The sequence below is a fragment of the Toxotes jaculatrix genome, chromosome 21 (genome assembly GCF_017976425.1).
Source record: "Toxotes jaculatrix isolate fToxJac2 chromosome 21, fToxJac2.pri, whole genome shotgun sequence".
Classification (NCBI taxonomy): domain Eukaryota; kingdom Metazoa; phylum Chordata; class Actinopteri; family Toxotidae; genus Toxotes; species Toxotes jaculatrix.
The window spans coordinates 7364141-7379550 of NC_054414.1; the positions used below are offsets into that span (position 1 = coordinate 7364141).

General features: G+C 41.0%; 5 protein-coding genes and 1 non-coding gene across 6 annotated transcripts; 2 read left to right on the forward strand and 4 right to left on the reverse strand.

Moving 5' to 3' along the window:
* Positions 1-575: 575 nt before the first annotated feature.
* zgc:163057 (uncharacterized protein LOC563335 homolog) lies at positions 576-2931 on the forward strand. The gene is made up of 3 exons (XM_041066473.1): positions 576-1225; positions 1937-2141; positions 2679-2931. Exons 1-3 carry the CDS (start codon positions 1134-1136, stop codon positions 2805-2807), a joined length of 426 nt encoding a protein of 141 aa, XP_040922407.1. The 5' UTR covers positions 576-1133; the 3' UTR covers positions 2808-2931.
* Positions 2932-4768: 1837 nt separating this feature from the next.
* LOC121201199 (hemoglobin subunit beta-1-like) lies at positions 4769-5808 on the reverse strand. Its single transcript, XM_041066909.1, has 3 exons — positions 5656-5808; positions 5285-5507; positions 4769-5014 (listed from the first exon to the last, which is right to left on the reverse strand). The coding sequence occupies exons 1-3, from the start codon at positions 5745-5747 to the stop codon at positions 4886-4888; spliced, it is 444 nt and encodes a 147-aa protein (XP_040922843.1). The 5' UTR covers positions 5748-5808; the 3' UTR covers positions 4769-4885.
* Positions 5809-7943: 2135 nt separating this feature from the next.
* hbae5 (hemoglobin, alpha embryonic 5) lies at positions 7944-9463 on the forward strand. Its single transcript, XM_041066995.1, has 3 exons — positions 7944-8055; positions 8584-8791; positions 9285-9463. The coding sequence occupies exons 1-3, from the start codon at positions 7961-7963 to the stop codon at positions 9411-9413; spliced, it is 432 nt and encodes a 143-aa protein (XP_040922929.1). The 5' UTR covers positions 7944-7960; the 3' UTR covers positions 9414-9463.
* On the reverse strand, positions 8331-8424 carry trnai-uau. Its single transcript has 2 exons — positions 8387-8424; positions 8331-8366 (listed from the first exon to the last, which is right to left on the reverse strand). It is a non-coding gene; the product is annotated as a tRNA-Ile (tRNA).
* Positions 9464-9807: 344 nt separating the features above from the next.
* aqp8a.2 (aquaporin 8a, tandem duplicate 2) lies at positions 9808-11495 on the reverse strand. The gene is made up of 5 exons (XM_041067173.1): positions 11236-11495; positions 10871-10997; positions 10492-10706; positions 9952-10086; positions 9808-9853 (listed from the first exon to the last, which is right to left on the reverse strand). Exons 1-5 carry the CDS (start codon positions 11493-11495, stop codon positions 9808-9810), a joined length of 783 nt encoding a protein of 260 aa, XP_040923107.1.
* Positions 11496-12502: 1007 nt separating this feature from the next.
* LOC121201363 (aquaporin-8-like) lies at positions 12503-14971 on the reverse strand. The gene is made up of 5 exons (XM_041067172.1): positions 14685-14971; positions 14446-14572; positions 13883-14091; positions 13136-13270; positions 12503-12621 (listed from the first exon to the last, which is right to left on the reverse strand). Exons 1-5 carry the CDS (start codon positions 14954-14956, stop codon positions 12579-12581), a joined length of 786 nt encoding a protein of 261 aa, XP_040923106.1. The 5' UTR covers positions 14957-14971; the 3' UTR covers positions 12503-12578.
* Positions 14972-15410: the final 439 nt, after the last annotated feature.

The following is a 15410-nucleotide window of genomic DNA, read 5'->3' on the forward strand; positions in this document are numbered from 1 at the left end:
GTGTGTAGTTATGTGGTGTCTTCATGTTTCCTATGTTTCATGTTTGAACAGTTCAAGTGACACATACATTTACATGTCAGTGGGTAACTGTCCTGAGGCCCCAGACACCCAGGGGACCCCAGAAAGCCACATTCACTCGGTGGCATTTGGTATGTGATAATATGACTAATTGTATTTTTGCACTATAATACAAACTGACATGACATAGTGCATGTCCCTAAATTTATATGTGCTGGTGTCGGTTCAAAGACACAAACTGGATGTGAACAGCAAAAGGTAAACTTCTCTGCGTAAATGCAATGTTATGGTCGTCACAATGGTATCTGATGCAGGCTGGGCCTCACGCCCACTGTCTCTTGACCAGCAGCTTATGGAGCAGCAGATAGCAGCAGCTGAAGGGTTTTATCTGCAGAAAAAACCTGCTCCAGAAATGCAAAAATATCATCAGCATTGAAATTCCTGACTCATGTTAAACACTGTATAATCTATTACCAAGCCAGGGAAGTAGAAAGAGAAATTGTCACAAAATCCAAAGGATTAAAAGTGCATGGCTTGAATCCTGTCTATTTAACAATATTTAAACAAGACTCAGTTTTATTGCCTGAGATGAGAGAAAAACAATTGGGGAAGTTAACATTTTTTAAGCCGTATATTTTTATTTTTACGTTAATCTAGGTGACTGAGACGAATGAACAGCATCTAAACTTATTAAACACCTTTTCCAAGACTGGAAAACCCCCCCGGCAGCTGAATTTTCATGTCAGCCATGTTCATGATATGGAAGAAATGTCCCGTGACGCACGTAAAGCCGCAGATAGCGCTGCGGTGCGGAGTCCCCACCCTGCCCTGGCTGCTGTCCGATAACGCAGAGGAGGGAAACAACAAGGCTGCTGCCTGAGACCTTTACCTCGTTTTCTTCACACAGGAGGAATTGTTACTTCATCTCCTTCACTCACCAATTTTTTTTGTCTGCGTTTTTCTCAGGTGAACTGCGTTAATGTTGTGGTAAAATGGTTGATTAATTCCTTTTACGCACACCTGTTGCAAATCTGTCTCTCTCTCTCTCTCTCTGAGAAAGTTAAAGTTATCTCATACTCTGGATAATTCTCCATTGTTGAGTGTAACAGGCTGCCATGCTCTCAAAGAGGGAGAAAGAGTTAATTGCAGAAATATGGGAAAAGCTGACTCCTGTGGCCGAAGATATTGGGTCAGATGCGCTTCTTAGGTAGGTTCACACTGCCGTGTAAACACTTCTAAAATATAAATCTGCTGTATTTGGAATAAACTGTTACATTTCTCAATAGAGTGTGTCTAATAGATCAAATAAGAAGTAAGATACAGAGACAGTCTGGTGTGTGTGTGTTCATAAATGCTCCTTTATGAATATATAGGCCCCTACTATTGACTTAATACTGTTTTATTTAAAAGTGAAACCCCCATGACCCTTTATTTATGACTTTATCAACATGTGTTCTATGGAATCGATTATATGTAACCATTTATTGACAAGTTGTTAATATTTATTCAAAAGGTGGCAATAGAGCACTGATAAATGATTTGCTAACTATTAATAAAGTAATTAGTTGCAGTATATAAATCCGTTATGAGAAAGTGGTGTTGTGGAGAGCAAGCAAATTAATTAATAAAATTACACTAAGGCTGATGCATTACTAAGAATTTACTCTAATTTATTATACCTCACGGAATGGTTTCTAGTTGCTGCTAGTGGTCTGTGAATAGTGTAATGAGGTGTACAAATGAGTGGGCTGTGAGTTCACACTGGGGTAATAATAATAAGGACGGCAGTGGTGGTGGCAGAAAGGAGAAGCAGCTCCATGCATCAACTGCTCTGATGCCTGTGGTGTTTCAGAGGTGGGCAACACTGACAGAAGTCCATGTCCGTTCAAATGAATGTCACGCTTCCCTTCTTCTGTAGGATGTTTGCCTCCTATCCAGGCACCAAGACGTACTTTTCCCATCTAGACATCAGTGCCAGCTCCCCTCATCTGCTCTCTCACGGGAAGAAGATTGTCCTGGCCATAGCAGAGGGAGCCAAAAACATCAGTCAGCTGACCGTCACCCTGGCTCCTCTCCAAACCCTGCATGCCTACCAACTCCGGATAGACCCGACTAACTTCAAGGTGCAGGTCCTTAGACAGAGCAGCAATTCTACTAATTGATCTAAACTGATCGGTGTATTGAAATGCTCGTTGTGTCCTATGTTATTATTTAAGTATGGCAATGACATTTCTCTTATGTAAACTCCAAGACCAAACCCCAGTGAGGTCAGTAGGACTTTTATAGAGCTTCAAAAGCAACATGTCAGTCAGAGTCCTTCTCAAAGGCAGTGTTTATATGCCATATATTTTCTATATACTATATACCTGCTTTCTATATACTGTAAAAAAAAACTGTTCTCATATATTTTCTATGTTTTTGGCAAATAAACCCATCACAAAATAAAATAAGCTCAGACTAAATCTAATGACAGACATGAAGAGGATGTGCCACTGATGTGCTTTTACTGTGAAAGAGTTCATTTTTGCTTGAATGAACAACCCGTTCAGGTGACACACTGTACACACCAGTCTTTTTTAAGCAGGCAAAGTCTTCACCTGTTCCATTTGTTTACTCCTCATCAGTTCTTTGTCAGTAACAAACCTTCACCTCTCCGGCAGCTCTTCTCACACTGTATGCTCGTCACCCTGGCCTGTCACATGGGCGAAGACTTCACACCGGTTGCACACGCGGCGATGGACAAGTACCTGTCGGCCTTCGCAGCCGTGCTCGCCGAGAAATACAGATGAGACCCAGCCACGTGTTTATAGGGAGTATATAAGACATTTATGATGCTTTATGATATGGAATATTTATGTATGTGTAGTTGTTATCGTGATGATGTTTTGTAATAATAAAAATGTGCAATTAAAATGCTCCATTTTGTCGTGTTGTGTCAGTGTAAAGACCTTTAGAACTTAATTATGCCTAAAAATAATTCCATGGTCTGTGGCCATAGACTTTATATGTCTTTATATACAGTTTATGGCCATGTCTCAGGTGCTACATGTTTTTTTTTTTCCCACGGTCCATTTCTATATACAGTTGATCAAAAGAAACAATGTTCAACATGTACCTGCATCACACTGATGGATTTCTAATTCATAAACTTTAAGTGTTCTATAAGTTGATTTTCATACCATGACAGAAAAAAATGGGAGAAAATGGCTGCTGAGAATGTAGGGAAGGACTCTATGAACGTACAGTAAACATTAGATTAAACCCTCTAAATGACCATTTCCTATACAACTGACCAGGTTGTTACGTATATTGTGACAGCACCATCATGTGGTAAGATGCTGTTTGGCTTTGCCTTTTTTGAAACTCTCAGACAGGGATGCAAAATTCAGAACAAGAAGAAGTATATTTAAAAAAAATGAAATGACAGCTTTAATCAGCAGAACGAGCTTCTTTTCCTGACTTAAAAAAAAAGTAATCTCTGATGCTGGAAGTGGCATTCCTCTGATAACTTGGGCTCTTATTCTTATTTCCTAGATTTGTTCCATGAAAACTCCAGACCACTGACATTTGCCTACATATTCAAAAGACAACAGCCTTATCACAAGATCAGAAACTACAGACACAGGTGACATTTACTACAAAATTATGAATTTGATTTTGTGGAAGCATGATTAAATTTTCATACTGTGATGAGGCAAAAATAAATAAAAAATAAAAATGCTGAGATGTTCCCTGCAACTAAATCAGTGTTTTCCGATATCAAATGAACTGTTAACAAAATTTGGTAAGACCTGAAACTTTAAACTGAAACTTAAAGGGAAGTGCCTCACTTTCATTGGACGTACAAATGGTGCCACCTGCTGGACTCAACAGGAAATTGCACACTCTTTTGTCGGTTACTGCTAGAACACTACCCCTCTCTGGGTGTATTGATGAATTTGAAAAACTAATCTCTCGCGGGATCTGTGGTGGCTGGGGTCAGTGGGTGGGGGGTGGGGGGGGGGGGGGGCATGAAATGGGTGGGGCCAAGACATCAGCTGGGGAAGCTTATTAAATCAGCTGCAGCAAGCAGCAGCATTTTCTTGAGTCTTGAGTAAGTATTTTTTTTTTAAATGTCCATGGAAGTTTCAGTAGGATTGTTTTTAAACTCATTTTCACGTTTCTTTTTTATGTATTTGGTTTTAATTTTTGAATTATGTTCAGTTTTTGTATTATTCTACTTTACACTAACACATTTTTATCACTCACTCAGAACTTAAATTCTGCCCTGCTGGGATGAAAAACAAACAAACAAACAAAATGTATTAACATGGCAGAAAAAAATGTGTCCTTCTCTCAGAGCCCGAGGAAATGAAGCTGGCAGTTTGCTTCTCTCTCTCAGGTGCCAGGTGTCCTCATGTGTCTTTGAGCATCACTCCTCGCACTGAGGCGTCAGGCCTGGGGCTCTTATCAGGTTTGCACTGCAGTCTGAGATAGTGGAAATACATGAAGAGTTCACGCGTCACAAAAACCCCAAAAAACCCAATCCGTATAGTCAGTATACATTTATAGAGAGCCTGCACTTACAGTCTCTAATCATTCTTATCATTTTTATTGAAATATTTTCACACACAGTATCATTAACTCAAATTATGACTTTTTTGGATAATGTGGAATGGTGATTTCTTATTAGGGGCTATAGCTGTGCCTGTACACCCGCCTCAACCATTACCAAATATATCATGGCTGTGCGTAATTACGCACTCACGAAAGACAGCGTAAACGAATACACTTTGCATTGGTGAGCCTTTATTTCTTCATGGAGGAGACACATAACACATGTAAAACAGAGGTTAGAGATCTCCTTCAGGTGCGGAGGCTGCTGGGTTTAGTGGTACTGCCTTCCCAGAGCGGACACCACCACGGCCAAGAACTTCTGCCAGGCGGCCTGAGTATCTGGGTTGAATGCAGTTCCCAGTTTGGCGGCAATGACGATGGTCAGGCAGTCAGCCAGCAGCTGTAAAGAGGGGAAGAAAAATAATTAGATGCCTTTTACATGTAGAGTTAAGTAAAAGTCGTCTGCAATGATTTGGATTAAGTACATTTTGTGTCATGGAAAACTTTTCTAAAATGTTTGTGCACATACAAGGATTTAAATATATATCTGTTGGCTTAGATTTGGGCATGACTTGTCGTATTTTTCCTGGGGAATATAGATTTTTTTCTGTGATGGAAAAGTCCTTGATTTCCTTTCCCCCCCCCAATAATCAGGATGGTGAAACTTTACCCTGAAGTTGTCGGGGTCGACGTGCAGCTTCTCGGAGTGCAGGACGCTCAGCTCGGCGTAGGTGGCCTTGATGTTGTCCATGTTCTTCACAGCCCGGTCCAAACCGTGCAGCACAGTGATTCCATGTGCGGCGATGTTCGGGTTGGTCTTGATGGCCTCGGCGTTGTAGAGGTTGCCGAAGGAGCCGAAATACCTCTGAGTCCAGGGGTACACGATCAGACACCTGCAGGGGAGGACGCAGGTAAGTTGGCAACAAAGCAGCGGGGAATTGGCACCAGAGGAGATTGTGTATTTTGCATGTTAAGGTTTTAATGCATTTTTCAGAAAAAACACTCAGTGCATTTGTGTTTAAAGAGCAGTGTTCTCCGTACCTGACCAGGGCCTTGGGGCCGATGTCTTCATAGTCCAGGCTGGAAAAGATGCCGGTGATGATGCTGCGCTCCTGCTCAGTCCACTCAACCATGGTTGATTATTGTTTTTTTGTTCAGGCTTCAAACAAAAAGGCTGAATAGTTCTTCAGTTCGACCTAGGTCTATTTAAATGTCTCAAAGCTCCCCCCGCCCTGAAGGGGAAAGCAGCTGTGATAGGTTGGAGATGAAGCGTCTCAGATAAACCCTCAGACTTCTCCAGAAGTTTCTGGATGCTTTGATAGTCTTACAGATTTATAAAGATCAAAACAGAACACATTTTTAAAATTATTTTTGCAATTTGCAGGTGTATGGGGGTGATTTAGTGCTCTGAAATACAGTGTCCAAAAAAAAAAAAAAAAGCAACAGAGGTCTTATACGTGTGTGAAGGAAAAACTATGCAAGTTAGAAACTTTATTTAGGGTCAGAACTTCAAATCATGGCAAAAAACTCAACTCTTTAAATTCTAGTTTTCCTATTTTTAACAGGCTGCAATTGTGAAAATCCTCCTTCTACTCCTTGAATCTAATTTAACCTGCAGGACAGGCCTCGTTTTCAGCTCTCAGAACAGTAACTGAATCCGGATCTGCCTTTGCTGAAGTCTTTTGAATGTATTTGTTAAAATACCAAAGCAGGTGTTAATATTTGAGTGAAGACAGAGAAACCCTGAATAACAGGTGTAAGAAATAAATGCAATACTACTAAATGCAATTCAACTGTTTCCCAAAGAAGATTTAAAAAAGGATTTGCAACGATTTTCAATAATTTGATATCAATGACATGACTGATTAAAACAGGAAATTGAATTTCTTGAGGAAAAATAAAAGAAAATCAGCTTTAGTGAGTCTTATTTTTAAATGTCAGTGAATTCACTCAAATTTGTGTGTTTGCCAGGCAGTTTCTTGCCATGAGCGTTATCTATGAAACCACACTGGTGTTATCTTGCAGCAGCGGCCCCTCCACCCAAGCACCCGGTGCACACATTCAACATATGTTTTGATTAAGAAAATACTTGAGCTCTGTGATAAAGAGTTATGAGCCCTATTTCTACCCAACGATAGGAAATAAATATATGTCCGGAGCCAAAAATGCTCCAATTAAAAAAAATAAATCACTGATAAATCTTACACTGCTCAAACAGCTGCACCGTGATAAGGAATCATTTTTTTTTCTTTTTTGTGTTTTATGAAAATGATTAATGAATTACACGCAGCCTGCTGGAGGAAATGTCGGAAATAAATGTTCCTTTCTGGGGTTTTTTTTTTTCTTTTTTGATCAAGTTGCAAAATGTGCATCCATTCATCTGATTTCATTGTAACCGTTGTCCTTAAATGACCCACAATAATTTTCTAGCATTATTCATTCTATGTTTTTATGTTTTTTTTTTATGTGGGGATTTAACGAATCACTCAAAATACACTTCATGGGTCAAATGAGTCTATTTAGCCTTGAGCCATTAAAAAACAAAAACGCAATTAAAACCTAGTTTCTTGTATAAGGCCTGTGTTGGGGTAACTTGGAGCACACTTACAGAAAATTCTCACTCTGCGCGAAAATGTGTTGAACTTTGCTTCTGTGGTGCAAGAGTTTATATTGATCGACATTTGCTGAGCAAGCCCGCACTGGCTTTTAGGTCATGTAAATGTTAATTTAATTTTATTTATTTTTAAGAATCCAAACTGTATTTTTTATCTTCTACGTTTTTTGTTTTTTTTCGCTTAAATTGTTGCGGGTCACCGTGGTCCACGTGCCTCAGACCTTATAATCGCTGGGGTTATTGCGTGAACGTGGAAATGAAGTCTCTGTACAAGTGTGAGCTTCTAATTTGATCTGTTTTTCAAGATCTGTTTTACTGATATTCATTTCGCGTCATGCACTGACGCACAGACCCATCTGTCTCTCTGACATCTCTGCTCCTGACTCCTTTGACCTGAAACGTCCTCCTGAACCTGGGGGTTCTCTGGGGCAACTCTGCCTCACCTCTAACTTCTATATGTCAAATCTTAAGTTCACATGAGGGCACTCTTACACATTATATGATGTTTTTGCCAACTGTCGCCCACGATGTGACCAGCTGATACCGCCTCTCAGGCTGGCGTCCGGCCACTGAAGTTTCTAATCAGGCGTGGAAGAAGGGTCCGATCTGCGTCAGTGGACGCGGCTTGGCATCAGTTCCCGTGGGTGTGACTGCCGAGCCAACTGAATTTAAGCACACCTCCAAACTAACCGGAGATCACCAACCGAATCAGGTAGAGAGAGCCAAGTTAACATGAGTTTGACTGAGAAAGACAAGGCTGCCGTCAAGGCCCTGTGGGCCAAAATCTCCAAGTCCTTGGATGCGATTGGGGCTGATACCATGGGCAGGTGAGAGTCATGTTTACTCATGTTTCAAATTCAAATCAGAGGTAGTTTCATGTCATATTTGTACTTTGTTTCTACAGTGTTTAACTGATAACAGACATCACATCAGGGTTATTGCTGATGGAGTGCCAATGCAACAAAATCTCGGCTGTAACCTGTGATACCTCTCTTATAGGAACATACTTTTCAGAGCACCGAGGCATAAAGAAGAATCAGAAAAGGTTATATTAGATTTTGTTAAACGTTATTATCTCGAGTCACAGCTAAAGGGAACTTCCTGCTCCAGGTGAGGCTCGAACTCACAACCTCGGCATTACTCGGCTGAATACTGTCTTATAAGTACCGCGCGCTGACCGATTGCGCCACTGGAGCACATAAGAACCCAGGCACAGCACAGAAAAAGCTTTTTAAAGTATAGCCAGTATAGCCGGTCTAGTGAGAGCACTGTTATTGGTTTGCTTTATGCTCAGTTGGCGCAGCTCTCCAACGTTCCCAACATGCCCAGCATTCACTATCTCTCCATCTCCACAGGATGCTCAGCGTGTACCCGCAAACCAAGACCTACTTCTCCCACTGGCCAGACATGAGCCCCGGTTCTGCCCCTGTGAAGGCCCACGGAAAGAAGGTGATGAGTGGAGTTAGTCAGGCTGTTGCCAAGATTGACGACCTGACCAACGGCCTGCTGGAGCTCAGCGAGAAGCACGCCTTCCAGATGAGAGTGGACCCGGCCAACTTCAAGGTGAACCATGGGTCACTGACATCATATGCATCAATAAATCATGATATCAGTAACGTGCTAAAATCATGTTATAGTAATTACTTTTATATTCTGCAAAAGTTAAAATCTTCTCTCATTTGTGGGTACTTTTACGCACAGGCGGAGCTTAATTTACGCACAAATTACGCACATATGCTGGGGAAAAAACAACATTAACAAGCAATTAAATCGCAGTTTCAAAATATTAATATCTGTTAAACAAACAAATAAGTGAAAATCCTATCACAGAATCCCACATTATTGTTTTCGAGATATATTTTCTAGTTTAGAGATTTTACTTGGATCATATTTAGGAGCAAAATGTATAAGATGACTATGAGATTTCATGCTACAAGACAGGGAAGAGGAAGTGACTCACTTTTATCTTGTTCTATTGAAATTAGCTAAATTATTAAGATAGATTTTTGTAATACACATCATATATTTGTTGTTAAATTGTTTTCTCTGTCCACAGATCCTGTCCCACTGCCTTCTCGTGGTGATTTCCTCCATGTTCCCTAAAGACTTTACCCCCGAGGCCCACGTCGCTCTGGATAAATTCCTGGCCAACGTGGCTCTGGCTCTCTCTGAGAGATACCGCTGAGCTGCCCGCAGTGGGGAATGCGGTGTGCCACACATGACCATGTAACCCATGGTGAAAAATGAACAAATAAACTGCATCCCCCCCAAAACTCATACGACTGTGTCTTTTATGGCTCTTGAAATGTTTCATCCCGTAATACCCGCACAACTAACAGTAGCTATAAAGTTTTTTAGGAAAAGAAGAGATCATCAATGTTTTTTATACTTTATTTCATACTGAAAAATCCACACAGTGGTCAAACAGTTTGATATGAAAAAAAAAAACAGTTTGATATGGAAAAAATGGAAACTACAAACTGACCAAATGACTTTATGACATGATTCAAAACTGGTATGAGGCAGACATTGTTTACAGGTTTATTGCAGCCTGGGCAATAAACACACAATAGAAGCTGTTATGATTTCATAACGAGTCGTAACTTATGATCACCCAGAATGAGCCTGAAATAGAACAGAGAGAAAGGCACTGTGAGTCTGGTGTTATCTCTAATGTCATTTTATTTATTTATTCACTTAGAGCATCCAATAACTTCTCTTACCTGAGCAAAGCAGCTGCCACCAGACCTCCTCCTATGGGCCCGACCCAGTAGACCCAGTGGTAGGTCCAGTAGTTGGCCATCACAGCTGGGCCAAAAGCCCTGGCAGGGTTCAGACACGTTCCTGATACATCACCTCTGCACCAACAAGAAAAAAATCTTTGGTGACACAAATGTAGCCTCAAAAATTTCTTTTAGTAATGATGTGGTTATTTGAAAATAATTGTATTTTCAGTACAGTCAAACTGAGCCAGATTTTCATGGATACACATTTGACAGTTTTTCTAGTGGTGGGATGGGAGATATTAATACAAAAATTTACAAAATTCATAATATACATAATATGTATATACATAACAATAATGAAAATAGAAGTAATTCTGGTGTGCTAAGGAGGATTAAAAAAATTATGACGTAATAGCTGACTTTTTTAGGAGGAGTCGGTGACTTTGAAATCAAAAGAGGTGTAAATGTTTAGTACAGTGCAGACTCAATAAACTGTCAACACAAACTGCATTGTGGTCATTGTCCTTGTCATCTCACCCTGCCAGGATGTTGATGATGACCGTGCAGCCCACCAGGAAAGGAGCCAGTGGAGTTTTTGTCTTGCCATTTACTGCCACCAGCAGAACCACCATGGTGACCAGGCAGGTCATGGCCACCTCCCCAAAGATGGCCCCGGGCAGCTGGCTCTCTGACTTGAGGATATCAAACGCTGCTCCTGTGGCATTCCTGTAGCGCTCTGCAGGGGTCATGATCTATAAGAAATGGGCGAAACTCAACATTTTAGTCTTTGTAAGGAATTTATGGTTAATTTTAATTTTATTTTATGTGTCAAAGTGTGTACAAAAGAGTCCAAATGTGCAGCATTTATGAATATTTGTTATAGTATAGTTTTTTCTTATTAAGTGGTTCAAATGACCTTGGACATTCCAGCTCCAAGCACTCCCCCAATCAGCTGGCTGACAAGATATGGTAACACCATCACCAGCTCCATGCCTCCACACAGATAGATGGCAATAGTGAAGGGAGGGTTGAAATGGGAGCCACTGCAAGGAGGGAGAGGAGCGACAAAGAAGAGTTCGAGAGCCAATTGGAAGCTGGTTTTTAAAAAGATGAAATTAAGCAAACTGCCAGAGACCCATTCCACTCAAAACGTGTGAGTCTGGCTGAGGTTAATCATTATGTGGCAGAGATAGCACACAGCACAGAAAAACACAAAGCAACGTTCATACTCTTAATGCAATGACAGTTTGATTCTGTTCCACATTAAACTCAGGCTTTTACCTGATGTTGTCCATGACAGCCACCATCACTGCCACAGCCAGTCCATGCACCAGAGCCGGCTGCAGCCGTCCAGCCGACGGCACGTTCTCGATGACAGACACACAGCCGATGAAAACGAAGAACATGGTCCCCACTATCTCAGCCAGGCAGGGCTGGAACACCGTCTCATACCTGTTGGGAGGTTTGGACATAGGCGGCTTCTTGCCCTTCTCCATGAGAGTGGAGTCTGTGTCTTCCATTTCCATTTTCTCTGTTCCCATTTTTGTTCTTCACTTGTTGGATCTTGTGTGGAAGTCTGCAGACTAAGTCAATGGCACTGCAGGTTGTTGTGGTTATTTATAATCATCACCTGCAGCTGGCACACTGAACTCGAACTGCGTCACAAGTCATAAAAAATCAAAGGTGAAGTATATTCTAAGATTCATTCATGTCAGCGGAACACCTGCCCGAATATAGTCTGACCTGTGTGCTAGTCCTCAGAGGAGTCCACAAGGTGCCTTAAGTTCACCATTATCACTGTGTTGTTTGGATGCACAGGCATACCTGGAGGGACCCACTTTAACCTATATAGATAAGATAGACCTTGACTACAGACTTTACACTATTGTAGGGCACTCTACACTCCAAATGTGTTATTCTCATGCTATATGCTCTTATATTATTTTTTACTACACATTTATTGAGCAGTTATACTTTCCAGTTACTTTGTGCATTAAGATTTGACATTAAAAAATAAAATAAAATAAGTAAAGATGATATTAAACCAATGGTCCTCAACTTTTTTCAGCTTGTGAACCCTCACAAAAGAAGAGAAGAGCCTGGCTGTCGTGTTCAAGATGTCTGTGACCGAAGGGGCACTAGTTTATGATTCTAATCTCGCTTTATTGTATAGTGCAGTGCCCTGTCCTTGTACCATGTTTTAAGTAATAAAAGTTATCAAAGCACGGTTTTCCATTCAGGACTTTGACCCAAACAATGAGCACAAAAAGACTGTGAATATATAACAAAAAAAGTGTGATCATTTGCACCAAATTGTGTGCACAGGATTTATTATCTAACACCTCCAGACTTTTTCCAGCCGTAATCAAACAGGTAAAGTCCAAGTTAGGAGTAGTTATCAGACACCTACATATCATATCATCAAACACTTTATTGAACCTTGAAAGGCAAAAATATGTCATTGTATAGGAGCCAATGACTGTAGGTGAATCAAGTCAAAATATATTTACACACATTTTGCAGATGAATTTAAATTTTACAGTCTAACTGATGGTGGAATGTTTAAATGTCCAAATGGAAAAACCGCCATCGATCGATGTCCTCTCTGCGTCTCACTTAGACACTCACTTCAGCACAAGTCGAGTCTTGTGGTCACCAAACACCAACCTGTGAAAAGAGTGATACTTCAGTTACTGGCCAGACATGGCAGAACTGTACATGATTCAACATCATCAAATCACCAAATGAACTATCCATCACAATCAGAATTTAAAATGTGTATCCTTAAAGTCTAATAAATTTTCTTCTGCACTAAACACTTGCAAAACCTTTTTTTTTTTTAATTATTTAATGTCCTGAATTGTTTATGTCCATGTTTGTGTGACAGCAGTCTTCTCTTTTACTGCACATGTTGGCACATGCCAACATGCCATGTTTGTCAGAGTGAAACCAGTGGCAGGATGGGAACACGTGTGCATTATGAAAACAAAAGTTTTCATACAAACAAAGTGGGGACCCACTCATAAAAAGCAAATAGCAAAACTAGTGCTCAAAAACTCCACAGGGCACCTGTCACAACTGTGATTTACATACAAATAACTTAAGGGTGTGGGGAGAAAAAAAACACAAAGAATATTGAATCTGCATCTTAATCTATCAGTGTGTTCTCGACTGCATTTACCTGATGAAGCTGACAGTGAGCAGTGCACCACAGGTGGGCCCAACCCAGTAGATCCAGTGGTGATTCCACTGGTTGGCAGCCACTGCAGGACCGAAGGCTCGGGCAGGGTTCATACAGGCTCCAGACAACAACCCTCTGAAACAAGAGTGAGCACATGGTCAACACTGAAACACAGCTAATGATCAGAGTGAAGCAGCCGTTACCTTTTCAACAGCAGAGACACCTCCAACCCACTGCAACAGATCAAATGCTGTGTACACATGAATGCATCAGTGATAACACATTCAGTTATTTAATGATGATAACATTAAACTCCAAGGGGCCAGTTTTGGATCAAATGGTTATTTTAAATTTGTCCCCAGGCAGATAATAAACAGTAAACTGACAGTCAGTCCTGTCAAGGTAATAATTAAAACCAATAATGAACCTTGGCACCTGCCTGATAACTGATAATAAATGCATGAGTGGAGGAGGGGTGTGGTTTGGTCTGTAGCTATCACTGAGGACAGTACTTTTATCATCTGTGGATTTTCTTGGAATTTTGGTGTCAGTATTATAACGGGACATTCAAACAAATAAATGAAGTGTTTGGTACTTCATGGAGCATATGGCAGTTAACCTTTCATGTCTTTATATATATGGATCCTAGTCATTTTTCTGGAAAAAACAATCTGTGGATCCGGCTGTGATCTGGAAGACAGGTAGACATTAGTGGAATAATGGTGATGCTGGGAATGAGGCTCTCACCCAGCAAATATGTTGGCTGTCACAGTGAGGCCGATGCAGAAAGGAGCCCACGGTGAGCGGGTTTTGGTGTTGACGGCTCCCATGCACACCACCGTGGTGAGGAACAGGGTCATTATGGCCTCCACAAGCGTGGTTTTTCCCAGATCTGTGGTGTTGGGCAGAAAGGCTCCTCCAAGGGCACTATTATAAACGGTAATGGGGAACACTGCCTGAAAGCAGAACAGATTGAATGTAAATCATCATCACTGCATGATAAACTTGAGTGGATAGTTTTCTGTTATTTTAACCATTTTATTTATGATTTTTTTTTCTACCAGACAAAGCATGCCAAGAAATCAAGACCGGAATACCAGGAATAAAGATTACTGGTTGTTTAGTGCATGGTTGAGTCAATATTTTGACTTACTAAGTTAAAATTAAGAGATATTAAGTCAACATTTTGATTTATTATCTAATATATTAACTTATTGTCTCATAAAACAACATTCTGACTACATAGGTTAAAAATCTGACCTGAACTTTTAGTTTTACTGGCACAAATGGGCCTCCATGGTTTTTCTTACCTTGGCCAAACCAGCACCAGACATCCCTCCAGCCATCTGAGCAAGGATATAAGGCACCAGCAGTCGCAGCTCCATCCCTCCACACAGGTAGATGCTCAGAGACACCACAGGATTAAAGTGGCCCCCACTACAATGATAATAATGAATTTTATTCTATCTCTAATTATAACACCTGTCCACGAGCACTGAATAGCAAACATTTCAAACACACAAAAAGACTGAATGTCATCAGTCTGTACCTAATTTGTCCAAAAACCATGATGAGCACTCCCAGGGCCAGTCCATGTGCCACAGAAGGCTGAAGGACACTCACTATTCCTACATTCCCTATTACAGATGCACACCCCACAAATACAAACAGGGTGGTCCCAAACAGCTCGGCCAGGCAGGGCTGCACATACTGCTCAAATATCCATCTCTTCTTGTTTGCGCTGCTCGTGTCTCCCTCCGCTACCTGCTCTCCTGACTCCGTTATCGTGAAGACCTCTGTCTTGGTTTCTTCCCCTGACATACTGACTTGGTGGAAGCAAACTCTCTCTGACCTCGTGCCGGGATCACTTGTTTTTCCGCCGGTGGACCACAGCCTGCGCTAGGTGGTCGGATGAGAGTCAGTTATGTACACGAGGCATTCCTGGGACGATCCATTAAGGACATACGCACATCCACATGTTTTTTCTCTGATGCCCCACCTTCCTGCAATTGTTTATGATCCCAAGAGTGTGTATCACTCAATCAGGAGAAGCTCATAAAATTATGAGTGCTGTGTTACTGTGAGTCAGGGAACAAGCACATACAGATAATAAGGTGACAATGATAAGGAAGGTTGCTTATCACTCCACTCAGCACAACAACAAAAAAACTTTTTTCTGTAAGTTTCTGTAAGTTAAATCATCTTAATACACCTGAAGAGTGTAAACTTTTCCTTTATGTTAAAGATGCAGGCCAGAAAAACTAAAACGACGAGC

Excerpts from the sequence above, each read along its gene's own strand:
- zgc:163057 (XM_041066473.1), top strand. The coding sequence starts at position 1,134 with ATGCTCTCAAAGAGGGAGAAAGAGTTAATTGCAGAAATATGGGAAAAG. Across the intron at positions 1,226-1,936 it reads GGGTCAGATGCGCTTCTTAG|GATGTTTGCCTCCTATCCAG; the intron begins GTAGGTTCACAC and ends CTTCTTCTGTAG. Across the intron at positions 2,142-2,678 it reads TAGACCCGACTAACTTCAAG|CTCTTCTCACACTGTATGCT; the intron begins GTGCAGGTCCTT and ends CCTCTCCGGCAG.
- LOC121201199 (XM_041066909.1), bottom strand. The coding sequence starts at position 5,747 with ATGGTTGAGTGGACTGAGCAGGAGCGCAGCATCATCACCGGCATCTTT. Across the intron at positions 5,508-5,655 it reads GGCCCCAAGGCCCTGGTCAG|GTGTCTGATCGTGTACCCCT; the intron begins GTACGGAGAACA and ends CCTCCCCTGCAG. Across the intron at positions 5,015-5,284 it reads TCGACCCCGACAACTTCAGG|CTGCTGGCTGACTGCCTGAC; the intron begins GTAAAGTTTCAC and ends CCCTCTTTACAG.
- hbae5 (XM_041066995.1), top strand. The coding sequence starts at position 7,961 with ATGAGTTTGACTGAGAAAGACAAGGCTGCCGTCAAGGCCCTGTGGGCC. Across the intron at positions 8,056-8,583 it reads GGGGCTGATACCATGGGCAG|GATGCTCAGCGTGTACCCGC; the intron begins GTGAGAGTCATG and ends CCATCTCCACAG. Across the intron at positions 8,792-9,284 it reads TGGACCCGGCCAACTTCAAG|ATCCTGTCCCACTGCCTTCT; the intron begins GTGAACCATGGG and ends CTCTGTCCACAG.
- aqp8a.2 (XM_041067173.1), bottom strand. The coding sequence starts at position 11,495 with ATGGGAACAGAGAAAATGGAAATGGAAGACACAGACTCCACTCTCATG. Across the intron at positions 10,998-11,235 it reads GCTGTCATGGACAACATCAG|TGGCTCCCATTTCAACCCTC; the intron begins GTAAAAGCCTGA and ends CCCTCCTTGCAG. Across the intron at positions 10,707-10,870 it reads TTGGAGCTGGAATGTCCAAG|ATCATGACCCCTGCAGAGCG; the intron begins GTCATTTGAACC and ends CATTTCTTATAG.
- LOC121201363 (XM_041067172.1), bottom strand. The coding sequence starts at position 14,956 with ATGTCAGGGGAAGAAACCAAGACAGAGGTCTTCACGATAACGGAGTCA. Across the intron at positions 14,092-14,445 it reads CTGGTGCTGGTTTGGCCAAG|GCAGTGTTCCCCATTACCGT; the intron begins GTAAGAAAAACC and ends TTCTGCTTTCAG. Across the intron at positions 13,271-13,882 it reads ACAGCCAACATATTTGCTGG|AGGGTTGTTGTCTGGAGCCT; the intron begins GTGAGAGCCTCA and ends CTCTTGTTTCAG.